At 38.9% G+C, this 17,658-nt stretch overlaps 1 protein-coding gene across 1 annotated transcript in view; it reads right to left on the reverse strand.

The window, feature by feature from the left end:
* POU1F1 (POU class 1 homeobox 1) overlaps window positions 1–16,438 on the reverse strand; it is a 23,541-nt gene extending 7,103 nt beyond the window's left edge. Inside the window, exons 1-6 of the mRNA XM_075033954.1 lie at window positions 16,297–16,438; window positions 13,404–13,553; window positions 11,165–11,410; window positions 9,119–9,283; window positions 7,583–7,643; window positions 4,542–4,795 (exon numbers count right to left, since the gene is read on the reverse strand). Coding sequence (XP_074890055.1) covers window positions 4,582–4,795; window positions 7,583–7,643; window positions 9,119–9,283; window positions 11,165–11,410; window positions 13,404–13,553; window positions 16,297–16,438 — 978 coding nt within the window. The 3' untranslated portion in view covers window positions 4,542–4,581. The remainder of the gene's footprint in view (window positions 1–4,541; window positions 4,796–7,582; window positions 7,644–9,118; window positions 9,284–11,164; window positions 11,411–13,403; window positions 13,554–16,296) is intronic.
* Window positions 16,439–17,658: the final 1,220 nt, after the last annotated feature.

A 17,658-nucleotide genomic window follows, 5' to 3' on the forward strand; every position in this document is an offset into this window, starting at 1 on the left:
GAAACCATAACCTCTATGAATCTACTGTTGTCGCACCATCTGCTTTTTAGGATTGATGTCAACAGAGAGAGAAAAAACATAGGTGAGCCCTCATCTGTTTTTGGCATAGAAATGCAGGTGTTCTTTCTCTTTGAAGAAGTGATGGACAAACTATGAGTCTGTGAGGTAGTGGGTAGGAATGTGTAAGTTTACATATTGCATATATCCAATATGAGGTGAATTTTCTTTCTTTTTTTTTTTTACAAGTTATTTTGTAAAAATCTAATAAAAGGCTTTTTATTCCACAATGACTTTGTCCTCTGTAGGGTTAGTCTTACACATCTGTCTCTTAGTGGTCTTTCTTTGGACTTCTGTTAGCTGTGATAAATTTTCCTTTGACCTGAGCTATAAAGCAGCATAATATTTGTTGTAGTTGCTTGTGGGCCTTTGACTTAAACTCAACATTCAGTAAAGACTTGATCAAGTTTACATTCCCTTCTGTTTGTAACTGGGTGCCCAAGTACTGCTCGTAGGCATTGAAGGAGAAACCATAATGTGAAATAGTTAGGTATAAAATTACTGATTGATAGTATTTTGGTTGAACACCAAGTCTTATGTCCTTTCTGAATGAAGTGTGCACTTTATCCTTTTAATGACTGTCAGACCTGGGTGTAATTCTATTACGAGTTCTGTCCGCTGTCTATGGGGTTTTTGATGAACAGGAATAAAAGCATTCCTTTTTGGTGTCAGTAAGACTGTTAAACTAGGGCTGCTGTCAATATCTATCCAATGTTTCTGTTAATAGTTACCTTTTAAGTCCTGCAGCTCTAATCTGTATAAAAATCTTTCAGTAGTAGAGTGAGAAGTGTTGTAGGTTTGCAGGTTTGCTTATATTTATTTCAATTATAGTTAGTATGTTGTAGGTGTCTAACAAAATTGCATCTCCTACTTAGAAACAAATTCCTTTTAAATCACTCTTAGCAGACTAAAAAAAACCCCCACTCAATCCTTAAACTCCTTTATCTTTGCTGACACCTTAGTAGCAACTGAATCTGAATGTCCTCAATCCAAGAACAACAATGCTATTGTACATACGCCTAAGAATGGCTCTATTGGGGCAGCCCAAGGTCCATCTCACCCAGAATCCTACTCCACAAATGCCCATAAGCAATGTCCAGGAAAATATGTTAACAAGATAAATGTAGATGACACTTCCTCCCCTAATACTCTTCCAATCTCTAACTATTTTCAGTTTGGAGCACTTCCAGAGCCATATGTGAGTTCCTCAACAGCTTTGAGTGGCCTTCTCATCAGTGAACTTGTCTATATAAATAAACTTCTGGCACCCACATTTTTTAGTAGAGGAGTTCTACAGATTTTTTCCCCACCATATTAAGAACCACCACTTTTGTTTTTTCTTAAGCTTCTTGCCATCTTCACATGTTTGCTCCTAGTTCTTACATTAGGCAAGATAGTGAACAGCCTGCCTCCATCCAGCCTTTCAATACAGCTCATAATTCAGTAGACCTCTATAGCATTCAATGCACACACATTAAATGTAGAAGAGATGCAGTAGCTTAAACAGCTATTCAGCTTACCTTTGATCTTAGCTTTGCCTGTATAAGGGCCTTTTCTAGGTCCTTCAGATGAGGGGGACAGAATGCTACATGGTATTTCAGAGACAGGTGAACCACAGATTTAAATATCATAATGTCATTTTGTCCTAGTTGTAACATCCTGCCTAAAGTCACCGGGAAAAGTAAGAGCAAGAAAAAACCTCACAAACATCTCAAAGAAAAATGGTGCAGCCCATGTTATTCAAATGGCCAACTAAACTCTTACTGGCAGGTTTATAAAGCTACCCCTCAGAACTCTTATCTAGGGGTTTTTCCCCAATCAAGAGTGATTGATGGCAATTACCCAGTAAGTTGTTCCTACAAAAAAAAAAAAAAAGAATTGCCGCTTTCTCTTAAGTCTAATGGCTGCAGTTGCAGCATATTAAGTTGATTTCATCCAGTTTTTTTTCTTTAAACAATTCTAATTTGTTTGTATGTCCATGGCAACAGCTAGATGTGTTTAAGTGGTGGCTCCTTCCTCCACTTGGCCTGTTGTCATTCTTTTGCAAGAAAATGGCATGATGTGTCACCTTTCATTTTATTTTACTATGCTTCTGCAATTAGCCTTCACTTCTGAGACTTTTTATAAGACTGGAAATGACAATGTTATGGTAAGTCAGCTCTTGAATTAATTATTACAGCATGCTAAAATGAATAAGCACATTGGCATGATACACAACTAAAAAAGCAAAGTGTTAACCAAAACAGAACTACAAACCATTACCTGAAATACCAAATGTATGAGAATAGTTTATTGGATGTGGGGGTTGGGAAGTACAGGCTTATAGCATTTCTAGGAAGCCTTTTATAATTAAGAAAATAATTTGGAATATAAATAAAATTTATATATATCGGATAGTAGTTTCAACATACATAACATTAGATCACATAACATGAAAGGTACACAAATGCATGCCACCACCTTCACTGAGTGCTAATCTTCTAACTATTTATCTTGCATCTTTTTGGAAAGTCATGATCTGTCGATACACATGTGGTGGATAAAGGTTACAGCTTGGTCTGCTGCAGTGGGTGAGCTATGCTGGTGATGAGAACAGCCTGAAGAGAGTACTTAGCACAATTTCTCCCCTTTGAGTTATTAAATTGAAGTTTTCTTCTAAATCAAGGTTATAGCAATGCATTCATCCATAAAAATGTTTTTTTTTTTAAATCCAGGAGCCTGATTTCCATAGCTGAATATGCCTATGGTCACTGTATTAGGTATCAGAGATAATTTAATGTACACTAGAGAGAGAGCACTTAACTTGTACACACTGCTTCTAAGTGGTCTTGAACATTAAACTCCTTTTGCTTTCTGTGGGCCTATTATCGAGACATTTTCTAAATCATCAGGTCTGTTTTATGGAAAAATAACATGTATCTGGCCATTACCACTTGCACGTACTCAATTTCAGTCCTGGGAAAACAGTCAAAAATACATATATGGTAATGGGCTATTCTAATAACAATGAGCAGGGCTGATGAGATGGCTGGATAATCTATCCCTAGTGAGTACTACAGTCATTAATTCAGTTTCTCAGTGCCTGTCTTTCTGATAGGTGGATCTCTGGCACTGTTCCCCCCCCCCCCCAGTTATCTCTCTAGGCTAGAGGATGATGAAAAAGGGTTTATTTTCAATTAGTGGGGTGTAAGAGAGTGGGAATGTGCAGTGCAATAAATGCTTTGTGTGGGTACTTATTTCAGAGCTGAAGGGCCTTCTTTTTTTAGCTTAACACACTATCTCTGGTGTAAGTATGTCCACACATGGATTTAATCAGAAAAAAATACAATGGAGAGAAAGCCCAAAGTAATAAAACTCTGATAATTCTCTAGTTTTTTCCCCACAGGTCACAAAGTCTTAAGGTAAGGTAAATTGTATCCCAAATTTTATCGCTAAACCTATCCAAATCAAACTTCAAGGCATATAATAAATTAGCAAGAATTACCTCTAATAACAAGCATTAAAAAAAAGTCACTTCTACCTGACACCCATTGAAAGCAGTCAAATGGTACACTGAGACAGAGCACACAGTAGAAACAGTGGTGACACCTCTGTACTGGTAAGCTTACTTTACTGTAAACAATGTCAACAATTGTTGCACATTTCTAACAGCTTTGTCCTGAACTTACACAAGAAATTTACCTGATTCACTCAGAGGTGTACAGCTGTTGTAAGCAGGTAGCTGAGTTTGAGCTGTTCTTTGGAAAGGCAGGTCTTCAGGTACCATTCTGCTACCTGGCTCTCAGATCTAGTGGCAGTCCCATAAGATCCCATGGGTATATCCCATTCTTGGCCATAACTAGCTATTCCGCAGTGTCACCACTGCTTGTTTAAGGTCACTTATTCACCTTCTCTACTTTGAAGTTCTCATTTCTTGCTAATGCTCAGTGTTCACCACTGGAGATGGGACCCTGCCATGTGCCTAATGGCTTACAATCTCTCAAAGGTTAGCGCAGTTAGCTAGTTAGCACGGGGTGGGAGAGGGGTGGAGGGTGTGGTAAAGCACATGCATGGACATGCAGAGGCAAAATACTTTCATTACTATAGCTGCTGATATCAAGCTTCATAACCTTTCTTTGCATACAACACAAAAGCTTTGTTTCCTGATGGTTAGGGTACCTACATGGGGTTCTCCGTTAATCATTAAATGTACCACAGATGCAAGAAAGGCACAGCACAGGGAACCTGCAACTACTTGTGCAACTTGGAAAGCATTTCTAATTGAATAATGCATAATAGGTTCCTTGCAGTTAAGCAGAGACCTCCAACACTTTAAATATATGCAGTAGCATTTAATTTGTTTCCAAACTTTTACATTAAAATCAGGTCTTCCACAACACACCTCATCTGAAGCTCACTAGCTTGTAAGAGAAACAAGTGGTTTACTGACTTTTCTTTTCTTTTCTTTTTTTTTTTTAAAACAACATAGTATTTACAATACTTACAAAAAGCAAAACAGAAATCCACATCTATACATGGAAAGTTTTACCGGCATTCATGATGCTCCTTGATAATAGAACTAAAGGTGTTCTGATGTAAACTTGTCTTCACTCTTTTTTCCCTTTGTCTTCTGTTGCAAAACCAAACTCTCACAACTTCTTTCTCAAGATTGAGCCCCTCAGCCATCCTCATAATTTCCTGAGAAGAAGGCTTATTTTGTTCTCCAAAGTGTCTTTCTAGGGCTTCTTTGGCAGCAATACTGGATAAAGGGATAAAATGTCACCTTCAAAAACTTTTCTGGCACATTCAGGCTTTAACCACTAGCTCAGGAGAAGGGTCAAGTAAGAGCACAGAAGTTAGTGACTTGGTTTGTTTCCCCTTTTCCTATGTAAAGAAAACCCCCAGAGCTTAAAGTACACTATTCCTTTGCTGACATGAACAGCATGACATCATGCAGAATTTCAGCATGGAGTAATTTAAAGGCAAAACCAGCATCAAGTTCAGTGCAATTTCAGTGGTAATCATGAAATGTTTGCGCTTCTAGGTGTTCTTGAGGAGATACAGCTACTAGCTAGATATGAACAGGATCATGGGAACTGGAACAAGCCTGACCACCCATTCTGCCCCAGTTACAGCAGTGTTGTGAGGGTTAAGCAAATGCACATCGGTGGGGTTACCTGGTTGTGTCACATCATTTGGGTTTACAAAGGGGAAGAGCTCCATCAGTTACAACTGGGGAAATGTATGTTGTTTCAAGTTCTGCATTTCATTTTGTTATGGAGACGGCACTAGTATTTCTAGAAATCACGGAGAATACAGCAATCTGTTTTAGCAATCATCACATTTTCTAAAAGTCTGCCTTAATCTATTCCTCACAATCAGCAATGACCAAAGTTGAGTGGTTCAATAAACAAAATAAGTTAAGACTCCTATCTTTTCTTATTGTCAGATAGAGTTTCCTTAACGTTTGTATTACATATTCGCAGGAAACAAAGAGTATCTGCAACATGCTTGTGTGGCAACAGCATGCATCCAAAACTGGCTTCACCAGTAGCTGTAATTTCTTTGGACACAAGAGGGCACTTCATGCATTATTCTGGAAATGAGGTGCAGGTATTTCTGTTACAGAAATATACAAAGTATCTTCTGGAGTTTTAGTTATTTCATTAATTCGTCTGTAATACGTTGTTGGTCTTTCATTTATAGGTCTATTTTGCAGTGTTTTGTAACATTATGAGAACTCCCTAATTAATAGCATGATGTTCTGCACACACAGAAGTATAAAACCATCACTAGTTTCGACTAACAATTTCTTAGGCTTTTTAATCAAAGCAGAAAATAAAATAGCTTCCACAAATTCGAATTAAGCAGTTTTTGCTCAGGGTATGAGTAACCAAATTTGGTTAGTGGGACTTTTGTTTTACCTCTAGTTTGCCTTCAGACATCCATTAAGAATTGCTATGAGTAAGGCTGCAGTTTGGATAAAGTCCTGATTAGTTTGAGGTCTTCAAACTGAGGTCCTATATGCCTTCAAAGGAACAATTCATATTCATCAACAACTCAACAAAATCATGAGATTTTGTCCTGAACTTCACCTCAATCTTCTGTGCCCTTGACAACCTGCCATATTTGATACTCCCAGCGCAGTGGCGTTAGACGTAAAAGCAGGAATAATTAAAAAATGCCTAATATGAGGACTGATTTCCTCAAAGCTGTTAAAAAACAACACCAAAACCCACAATGTTAGATGAGCAGACTTCAGCAGGCTCCTCTAGCCAGGAGAAAACACCTAGGACGGAGATGCTCTCAACTCACAGCTGTCACGCAGGCCATAATAGATAAACTGGGCAAGGTCTTGGCATGGCCACTCAAGGCCTTAATGGCTTGTAGAGAAGCTGAGAGGAGAATCTGGCCTCCCAAGAGTAAAGCCTCATCCCTTGTGAGGTGCTGTGATTAGCAAATGAGCTATGAAGCATCTCCCATCCCCACTTCACTCTAATTGAGAAGCATCCCCTCAGAGGAATACTTATTTAAAAAGTCAGAGAGAAATAACATCTTCATTTTATTCCTTATATCAAAGGCAATAACTCAAAAAACAAGTCTCAAGTTGAATGTGAGAGGAGAAGGTACATGTTGCGGCTGTGGGACTATAAAGCAGCTTACAGCTCTGGCAGGTGGCACTGCACACAGGGAAGGAACCCTGTTCAAAGAACAGGCAATTTACTGTAACAGGTAGGGCCTGACAGCACCAGGGTTGTGCCCGGAGTCAGACAAATTCCCTTCCTGTGGAAGAATATTACAGCTCCTTGAAGGCCCCCTTGAGTGAATTCTTCTTCACCAAAGGTTATCAGAGTCTGGGATGTCTAAAGAAGAAGGAAATACCCCATGTTCTCATTTTGCCTGTTTGGTATTTGGTTTTTGTAATACGATTTACCAGCCTACTTGATTTCCATGTGGAGTTGAGGATAGATAGATAGTAGATGTTGGCCACCTGAGATGTGAGAAACAGGAGAAGGAGGTTCCCAGAACAACTCCCTGTTTTTTCCCTTTAGCTCATTAAAGTGTTTCTTTGGGAACTCCAAAGAAGCCAATGACAGACGATAGGGACAGGGATGTAGTATTAGGTGTAAAAATTTGCCCTCAAACTTCCCAGACCTCTGTTCTCTGGCAGAATAATGTAATTTATTTTGGTACAACGTAGAACCTCCCAAAATGAAAATAAGAATGCTCTGATACCTTATTCACTACTATATAGATATCATAAAATTTGGGCAGAATTGGAATAATTTTTTTTTTCATATTAAAGTGTGTTGTCATATGTTGAAAAAAGTCTTTAATTGGGAAAAATATTATATTTGGAGTAAACTGGGAGTTTGGAGAGTTATGCTGTTAATTTCCACTGGAATGTTTCAAAATAGTGAAATATTTTTAAATGCTAGCTATAGAGATTCATTAACAGAAAATAACATTTTGATTTTGAACCCAACAAAAAGAAGCATCTTAGCCAAAGTGGTTTCTAACATATAACACCCTAAATATTTATTACCTTATGGTGGTTCTGCGCTTTCTCTTCCGCTCATTCACTCCAACTTTTTCATTGTATAAAGCTGTATTAAAAACAAAACAAAACCTGGCAGTTACCTTCCACAGAGAATGGAAAAGCAGCAGAATCATCTCCAGAAAAAAAAAGCCTTTCTTTGAAGACAGAAGAAAGCTAACAGCTAATGCCGCTGAATAAGAGCAGCATCACACATAGGAGCACTTCTTTCTTTAGGATGGTTGGTCATTGTTCTACCTCCACCTGTAAATGCTTATAAGCAAAAATGGTGTGCCACCAATAAAGCTGCAAACAGCACTGGCTCTGTGCATATGTACCTGCTGAGCTGTACTTCAGCCCCCTCCTTTGACATACCTTGTTTCTCCTACCCTGCAGTGTGCAGTCTAGGGAGATGGAGTCCATTTCCATACCCCTTGGCTACCTCACCCTCTTTCTTCAGAAATACAGCCTTGGCTCCCAACCCCATTTATTCATCTGCCTCTTCCACCCCACTTTCTGATGGACAACTCCCCCCTCACTTCTCAGAGGATGCTGCCTGCATGCATGATCTTACCCTGCAGCTCAAGCCTGTAACGCTGCTCAGGCAGTCAGCAGCTGCTACCCACCACAAACCCCTCACAAGCCATTCTTGCAATGTGCTGGCCACATTAGGTAAGCCTCCGGTTTCTAGTGCAGTTACAGGGGAAGTAAGCTTTCCACCCTTTGTTCAAAGGAAACTGAAGTGTGTGGCAGAAGCCGCTGTTTAACAACATTTCCCCATGTTGAATACAACAGCAAATCCAAAAAGTAGCATTGAGATCATCTTCTCTTTCTTCCTATGCTAGGTGAGTGCTGCACAGTGGAAGTCCTGGCCTTCAATGTCACCTCCAGGCATACTGCTTCCCAGCATTGCAATTCCTCCAGCTGAAAAGGCTGTTCTTTAAGGCAACGCATTTTCTTTAAACCAGCCAACCTGTTCTAAAGTAGACTTCACCCAGTGAACCCCATGACTCTTACTGCAACTGGAAAGTAACTGGGCAAGAGGAAGGGAATCCACTAGTAGCAAAATGTCACATCAAAAACCTCTATGCCATGGTATTCTTCTTCAGGGTTTAAAGACCACTGCCTCAGCTGAACTCAGATCCTTTCCTCCATGGCCATATCTCATATGCCAGAAGTTGGAAGGAAGAGTCCTTTGCTAGTGAAGAATCCCTGTACACTGCTAAATGGGCTGTCCTGCAGATCCTAATAATGGCTCTGACTTATGCTACAGGACTGGAGCTAGTTTGCTGGGTTGGGACTGAAAGAAATTACTTCCAGTAGGCCCAGTGAAGTTTCTGCTATTCTGTACCCTCCGTGCATTTCAGTTTGCCCCCCCTTGCTCACCCAAAAATGATAACCAAAATTTAATATAAGCACACCATAGTATTTAAAGCTGGTAAACCAAAAACTTTAGTCTATGGAAGACATGTATTAGTCCTTCAACATATATATAGGATTCTGGTTTAAATGCAAATCAATATTTAGAGGATTTCAATTCTCTACCTCCTACTTGTTCTGCTTCCTCCAGCCACTTGGACAGTATCGATTTCAGTTTGCATGCATTCTTGAAACTCAGCTGCAAGTTTTCAAACCGGCAAATAGTAGTTTGGCTGAATTCCGAGCCATGCACAGCAGCCAGTGCTTCTCCAACGTTGGTTTGTGTATAACCTGTCAAAAACAAAGATTAAAAAGTCACTTTGGAGCTTTCTAGAAAGGGTTACTTTCCTTGATACACTTAGCCCTTCACTTCTGACTCTTCCGAACAGTGTGTGCCTGCAGTGTCTTCAGGATGGGCTTTCTGTAGATGTCTTTGTGGCTGACTCTGAGCTCACCTCAGAGACATGTTCAGTCTTCTGTTGGTTTCAGTGGAGTTTTACCCTGATTTAGTGGAGTTTTACACTCCAAGATTAGGGATTTGAGAAGGATCCAAACACCCCATATCTTTCTTTCTGTAGATGGTGCAATGGCAATAAGCTAATCCCTGGCAGCACCACTAGTGTCCTGTTATTTGTTACAACAACTAAGTTGAAGCGATCAGACAAATGCTGCAGTTTCCATGCAGACACTGACTTCGTAACAGCAGCTCCCCCCTGTTCAGTGATCTGAATGTGTATCTGACATGTTCACGGGTCTGGCTCATCATCCTTGCTTTCTGTCTTTGCATCAGAACTGGCAGGATCTCTTTAGATGCTGAATGTCTCATGAGGCAGCTTTTTACCTCCATTTTGATTGCACTAACTCTGCGTGTCTCAGTCTCAGACACACAGCCCATATTAGCTCTGTCTTCCCTTGTAAAGCTCAACCTCAGATTAGTTTTCCTGTGCAAATTGCATTTTTCCCATCAGACCATTAAGCCCAGTCTTACAGGCTCTGTCTCATTTGTTTGCATCAGAGGAAGTTTTGTTCCCTCAAATTCAGGATGAAAGTGAAGTAATAATTACAGTGATTAACAGTGTGGGACCTAGCAAACCTCTCCATTGCTGTGGCTGACATTAAATACATAATATACAGCAAAACTGACCAAGTTGCAAAACTATTTTAAACTCTAAATTTTTGTTTCAGTCCTTACTTTTACACTGCAAATGGAACACACAAGCTTTCTAGCTGTTGAGATAATGCATAGATACCTGTAATAACCTTGTAATTTTTTTACATTTATAAAGCTAGAAGGATGCCCTATTCTGTAATGATACAATGTAATGTTATAAGTGATAATGTCAAAATTGCAACTCTTCATTCAGAGTACCCAATATTCATAAAGTGGGCTGAAACTGCAGCACTGGATGTTATTTTTTTTCAGTACAGTTCAAACAAGGGTGAGACAGGCTTTTACTTTGCAATGTACCTCTATCCCCCACAGGTGAGAAAGACAGGGCTCAGTCTACTTTTGTCCTCAGCTATATTTGTCCAGTGAAAGGCAAGGCTCAGTCTACTTTTGTCCTCAGCTATGTTTGTCCAGTGAAAGACAAGCACCTCACTGGAGACCCTCTAATGCAATCCATCTCGCATCAGCCCCAGTAGTTATCAGACAGCCACAAAAATATCAGTTGCTGCTGTACCTGTGTCTTGGCACAAGAAAATAAACCAGGAAGAGAAGCTTCCTACTAGTATGAAAGATTTGCCATGGATGTCACCCATCTCGTATACTGAAATGACATTGCACCATCAGATGAAGCACTTTGTGGGGAAGAGGATGGGTATAAGAAGTTAGAGCATGTGCTGCCCTAAGTTGCAGAAAAATTGGGGCTGTGCAAAATAATGCACCTGTTACTGAATGTACTTTAATGAAAAGCAATAATTTTCTCTGCACTTAAGACAAATAATTTAAAGGCAGGAAAGTTTAAAGTAATTTTCTATGTACTAAGTTGCAAAAAGCTGAAGTTCATTAATTCCGCGCAAGTTTTCTAGGAATGGAGAAAGTTTGGCAGTGCAAGGCAGGATTAGTGTTATGATTAGACAACTGCAGAGGCTAGATCATAAAACATTCAGAAATAATTGGTCTTTCACGGGAACGTTTCAGCCTTTTGTTCCCAGTCATGAAGCACATACCCAGCTTAATTCTCCGCAGCTTAAATTCATTAGCAAATTTCTCCAGTTCCCTGATTTCAGGGGAGTCCATGTCAACGGGCTCTTCGACAGACTTGCTTTTTCTGCGGAACTCTTGCTTGAAGTCTGCGGCAGTGGGATCATCTGTGAGGAGGGACTGGTGCATGGGTGTGAAGCCATGGCCAAGGGCACAGGAGCTGGCGCTCAGGGCATGCTCCGGGAATTTGTAAAGGCAAGGGGTCAGGCTACCTGAGCAACACCAAAAAGAAAACTCAGTATAGTCATTCTCTACTGCTACACAATGAAAACACCCCTTCATCATCTCATAATCCATGTCTGTAATATTTATTATATAACATATGCAAAAGTATCCAAGAGTGAGAATCTCCTAGGAGATATGGTCTTTCTCATCCCAATACATGAAAAATGATGAACAGCCACTTTCACAGGCCACAGCCATCCTATTTCTTAGCTAACTGTGATGCACTTAAATAAGATGGTAAATGGTCCAAACTTAAACAAATAACGATCCAAGGCCTCAGCTGGAATTAAGTGGCACAACAAGATTGATGAATGTATGTCATTTTGAGCCACATAAAATGTGCCAGTCTCTATTTTCTGGTACAAAGTATATTTCCATGTAAATACCGTTTGATGCTCAGACAAGATAATATCTTGGTTTAGTTTCAGCATAAAATTTGTCTGAGGAAAGAACACAGGTAAGAGCTCAAAGGAAAAAAACCAAAACCCAGAACACATTCAGAATGATCACTCTGGCTTAAAAAGAAATTGCTGAAGGACAAACCCAAACTATCTCATACTACTTTTTGTTCACAAATATCAGACTTAACAAGGAAATTCAGTTAAGAGTGAAAGCTGGTTTTTTGTTAGATACTGTACATAGAGCTAAAGAGTCTCTGACCTGAAGGGGCGGGGGGGGGAATCATTGTAGAAATATTAACACTCTTCAGTATATCTGGAGCAGCCAGTAAATTCCTGGTTCTTAGAACAATCTTCCTAATTTTCTAAATTACATAAAACTTTGTGGCAGAACTCAGAACTTCATTAACCTCCCATTTCATTTACTTTTCTTGTCTTCACTGCCCTGATTGCTCTCATCAGCGTTGGAGGTTCTAACCCCATAGGAATATTTTATATGTATTCATACAGGATAACAACAACAAAAAAATTTTCTCAAAGAGTAAAGGAAAAGACTAAAAAAGAGAAGGACTTGCTTTGCAAGGTGCTGACACCGTTTACCACATTGGGATGTGGCATGCTGCATGTCTGTAAGATGCGACTCTGGGAGAGACTTGCTGATAGCATCTCTGGAGTTGCAGGCTTGATGCCTAAAAAAAAAGTAGGGGCAAAAAAAGGAGAAAAATGAATATGTATTTATTTTGGAATGAAACAAAATGAACTTCTGAGTAATACTTTTCATTTAATACCTATTAACTTTTCCCGGTGATGTGAACAATGCCAGGAAAGGTTGCTACAGACACATAGATGCACAATGAAATAGGAGCATTTGGACATTTGCACACCGTGAAGGAAGTCTATGCTCTGTCCCTAAAAAGCCCCTATACAGATGTATTCATCTGTGCTGACTTACTCTAATATTTCCTTCATTCTTAAGTGAAATAAAATCCTGAGTTTGATTTTGGATTATCTCTGAGTCATGATAATTTCCTGGGGGTTGTGTTAACTTGGTTCCTGGCATTATCTCATTGACTGCTACCTGAACTTGCATAGAGTAACAATTCCTCTTTCTTACTCAGCCTGGGACATGGAAAACTGAGCAGGATGCTAGCATACATTCATAAGTGTAAAAATCCATGATCATCTGTATGATTTGCATACCCTTCCACCATGTCACCATTTTACTTTATAGCTCCAGTCAGGGTTCCATCACCCCAGGTACTGGTAATACACAGGTATATTGGGTACATCACTCCTGGTCCCTCAAAAAGTGATGATCACCAGGGGCAGTTGACATAGGTAAGCAAAAAGAGCAGCACTGTCCCAGTCTTGTAAAGAGAAATAAGATACAGAGTGATTTCCCAAGCGATGCAGAGGTTTGGGGAAAGTCTGGGCCCTAACCCCTAATTTCCTAACCCCTTTTCTAGTGCCTTAACCCCAGTTCTGTCTTCTTTAAGCAACTGTCTTGAATTGGTCCCTCTAAAGGAAAACTGACCCAAATCGACATGCTAATAGCTCACACAGCTGAGTGTATGTCTCTTACCTGCCATCACCCCATAGGTAGCTGGTTGATTTCCATAATGACAGGAAGGCACAGAGTAATGAAGACCTGCCGGAGCATTTCCCAAAGTTGTCGTGGCAAAGCAGATATGGGAGCATACAGGAGTTTGGATCAAAGACAAAACAGACGGGACTGGTAAGAAAATGTGCGAGGATTCAAGACACAGCCTTTAAGTTCAGAGACAGACAGTATCCTTATATGTAGTTTTTGTGTGCATTCAGTAAGCGTTTAACTCTGGGTCATAACTGTCAGGTTAACGCTGCTGGAAGTCCAGACACTTGGACAGGTCACACCAGACAAAACTGCCAGTATAAATAGTGAGATACCCTCTGAGCCAAAACCAGAAATTGGCAAGCTGTGGTCTTAATGCATTATTTGTAGTATAATCTATGGGCATAACCCAGTTTACATATACTGCTGGGCAAGGGAAGCATTGAACTCTCCAGGAGGAAAGCAGTTCCTCTCCCCACCCAACTTCCACACACCATTTCGTTTAATCTTACATAACAATTTGCTCTATGTTCCCAGAATATTGATTGGCTTCACTGCCGTGCAAACCCCACGTTAAGGAAGGCAATATTTTATGCATGCTTAAGACCTGGGTTTCTAAAAGCAGCAGTTTGGGACATTTGCTTTAAGGCATCCAGAAGTTGCATTTTCTTAAGTGCCAAGCCACCAAAAACATTTTAGAGTGCTTTGGCAGGGTGGTAGGGAAACAGAATGATAGAGTCTAGGCTCTTCTAGAAAGTTAGGCCTAAATCAACATTTTCTATGATCAGCAGCAACAAACACACAATTAATTTATCTCTAGTGTTTTCGCAGGGATGTTTCAGATCCGTGCTCAGTAATTGCCAGTGCCTGAAGAATCAGTCAATTTTTTACTGAATGCAAAATGAGATATGACTGTTTCTCATGCATAAGTAGGCACCGAAATGCATATACTGTCCCCTCTAACAACTGCTATAAAGTATAATATTAAAAATTCATGTTCATGAGCATTCAGATATGTGAAACTGCACATTAGAGCACACGTTCCAGTTGTTCAAAACAATATAATTAATTAGAGATTAGAATCTTTTTTTTTTACAACTGTAATCCTAACAGTAAAATGTCCTGTTTAGATACACTTATACAGATATAAAATCTACTAAAATAGGCATGCTTATACTAGTATAAATGCACCCAAAACAAAGATTGCATTAATAATACTAATGCATTTAGAGCAACAGAACTTTTCTGTTGAGGTAGGATCTAAGTGTTTACTGCTGGTTTTTTTCTGTTCTTTCATAATCCATGGACTATAATTTTTATGCATAAAAATAACATTTTCAATGCATTTGCTAATAAGGATTTTAAATTAAATAGTGAGGATGATACTATTTAAATTAAATAACAATCAAATTGTTGAGGATACTGCAGAACATCAGCTGTATGACATGGTATAGTATTTGAAGAGAAGTATATTCACTTTAATTTTGTGATGCAGAATTATTGCATGCACTTTAAAAAATTTTTACATTTAACATAAGTCATTATTAAAAATTCTTTCATGTCTACTTTGTGCACAAATTCTCCTTAGATGCTTTCACCAGAATGGCATTGTTTATTACAATTTCTGAATCTATGTATGAAATTTGTAAATCTTTACTCATTATAGTTAGAACCCTCTGTCACTGCTTCCATTCTCACAGCATCACCTGCTAGATGTGATCCTGTGAACAAAATTCTTACTGACTACAGTGGCATTTGTCCTTGGGTGGTAACTACAAAATATCAAAACCCAAAGCTGAAGCAAATGAGCAAATGCTTTTGGCTGGCTGTCACCATATACTTTTTATTATGAATCAAATGAATCTAGAAAATACTACTATGAAACAGATACATAAATTTGGCCTCATACAAAATTTAAATTCTCCTATTGCCTACTACCACTGTTAACCAACAGCCATATTAGGATATTTTGAGTCTCCTGCTTAATGTATAAGATCCTGTTATCTATCACCAATGCTCAGTTTTCATTACTTACATGCTTGTCCTTACTATTAAGATGTTTTATTACCAATGCATTTCAGGAGAAGGCTAGTTTCTTGTTAAGACTCCAAATAAAATTCTTACCTTAATGTAATTTCAAATAAATAAAACTAATTCTTTTTCTGTTCCTGGAAGCTTTCCATCAACAATTCCTATATTCCAGAATCCCACTTCTGCAGGTTTAAGGCTGCAAGAAAACTCTCTTTCTTTCTCTGTCTCTCTCTCAGAGAGTTCAATGATTACATAGTCCTAGTATTTAAATGCAATTAATTGGCTTATATACACAAACACACAAAATTCAAAAATATTGATGAGACTTCTGCCACCAATTTTGAACATCCCATGTAAATCTTATTCTTGATTCAGTATGCAATATGTTTTGTAAAGCAGTGTTTTTCTTTCTTGAAAACTTCCCCAAATGGCATTTAGACCTGACCTGTTCTAAATACAACTCCTATTTAAAGTAATTTATATTATCTTAAGTTGTGGTTACATAATAAATAAACTTTCAATTAATTTACATGACACTTTTTATTGAAGACTGTATAGTCGTAAAAACAGTGATAGTTTTTGAGCCTGTTCTAAACTAATGCATTGGTAGCATACCTGAGCTTAATCCTGTAACAAACTTAAAGCTACAAATTTAGCTAAACCACAAACAGTTGGGTTTTTCCTGATTTACTTATCATGCAAAGTTTTGTGAAAATGCTTCTACTCAAATATAGTCCCAGTCACACATAGCATTGATACCAAACGCTTTCAGTATTGCAGAACTCAGTGAGCACGTATCATCCAAGAGCATTACAAATGAGATACTGAGAGCAAGATTATTTTTAAAAAGTACCTGTAGACACAACATTGGTGGCATGGTTAGAAACCGGCAGGCACTCTGCGGCGCTGTGATGCATTATCAGAGGCAGAGAGGGAGAAGAGTCAGAATTCAAGGGCACAAAGGTGTCAGATGAAGAAAATGCTTGGCAAGTCATACCCTCCAACAGGCAAAAGAGCCACTTGCCCCTGTTTTTTAACAGAACAGATCCTGTGCGATTAACAGCAGCTCAAACTCTATTCCAGGCTTTTTACCTGCATATAGGTATACAGGAGGGCTCCAGAGTACAGAGACGTCGTGTGCAGGTATTTATACCACTAGGAAATCCCTTTATCCATTTTAATGTTCTTTTCCCAGCAATATTACTATACTGCTATAGAGCCTCCTTCCTTCCCACACAAACACAATACGTGTCCAATTAATGGGGAGAGAAGAGGGAAACCAGAGACATGATTTGACAGATATTTTCAATTAGGTCTTTTGTGAAGAACAATGACTAGGGAAAAAAAAAAAAAAGTATCGTCTCCAAAGTCAGTAGCAATAAGACAGGTACGTTTAATACTAAGTAGGTTTCCACAGTTAACACCTGCCCCCAAAGTCTCATACAGGCAATTGTCTGGAAGGCAACCCAGCTGAGAGCTCAATCGAAAGTCTGCAATAGTCAGGAACCTATAGCAAAATAATCTAAATTAACCTAATTCCCAGCAGTTGCACAGTGATCATTTGTCTTAAAATATACTACTATAAATCAGAGATGTGTAATATGGGGCAGCTGTATCGAGGAGGAAGTTTCTGAACAGGTAGCTTTACATAAGCATAATGCACTAAATGTTTATCCAAGATAAACTCTTGAAAGAGCCATAGTGTCACTTAAAACTCATTCACAGTTCCTATTACTGATTTATGCTACCTCAGCATCTACAATCTCATCCAGAAGGTCCTGGTCTTTATTGTGCTACACACTAAGTAAAAGCAGGATCTTTTCTCAAAGAATTTACTAAGTGATTTGCTGGCATGAGATTGGAATTACTTTGGAGCATTGAAGAATGTACAGGTTACCCTAAAAATGATGCAAATTATTGCAGTACACCACAGTCACATATTCTATGTATATGCCATAAATTTTAAAGGAAAAAAATGACAGAGATGGTCTATTTCATTTATTTTTATTTTTTAGGAGGTAAAATGTATTGATGTGGAGGGGGTTTTTTGTAGTCTGGTTTTTAGGGGGTTTGGGGGTGGTGGGTTTTTGGTGGTTTGTGACCAAAGATTGTTGGGTTGGACCTTTTATTTATTTTATGCAAAGATGATGATACTTTCCGTGTGTTTAGTATTCCAAACTGTTTCAAATGTCTAAATTAGGATTTTGGCAGCATC

This window comes from Buteo buteo, chromosome 8, assembly GCF_964188355.1.
Source record: "Buteo buteo chromosome 8, bButBut1.hap1.1, whole genome shotgun sequence".
In the NCBI taxonomy this organism is placed as follows: Eukaryota; Metazoa; Chordata; class Aves; order Accipitriformes; family Accipitridae; genus Buteo; species Buteo buteo.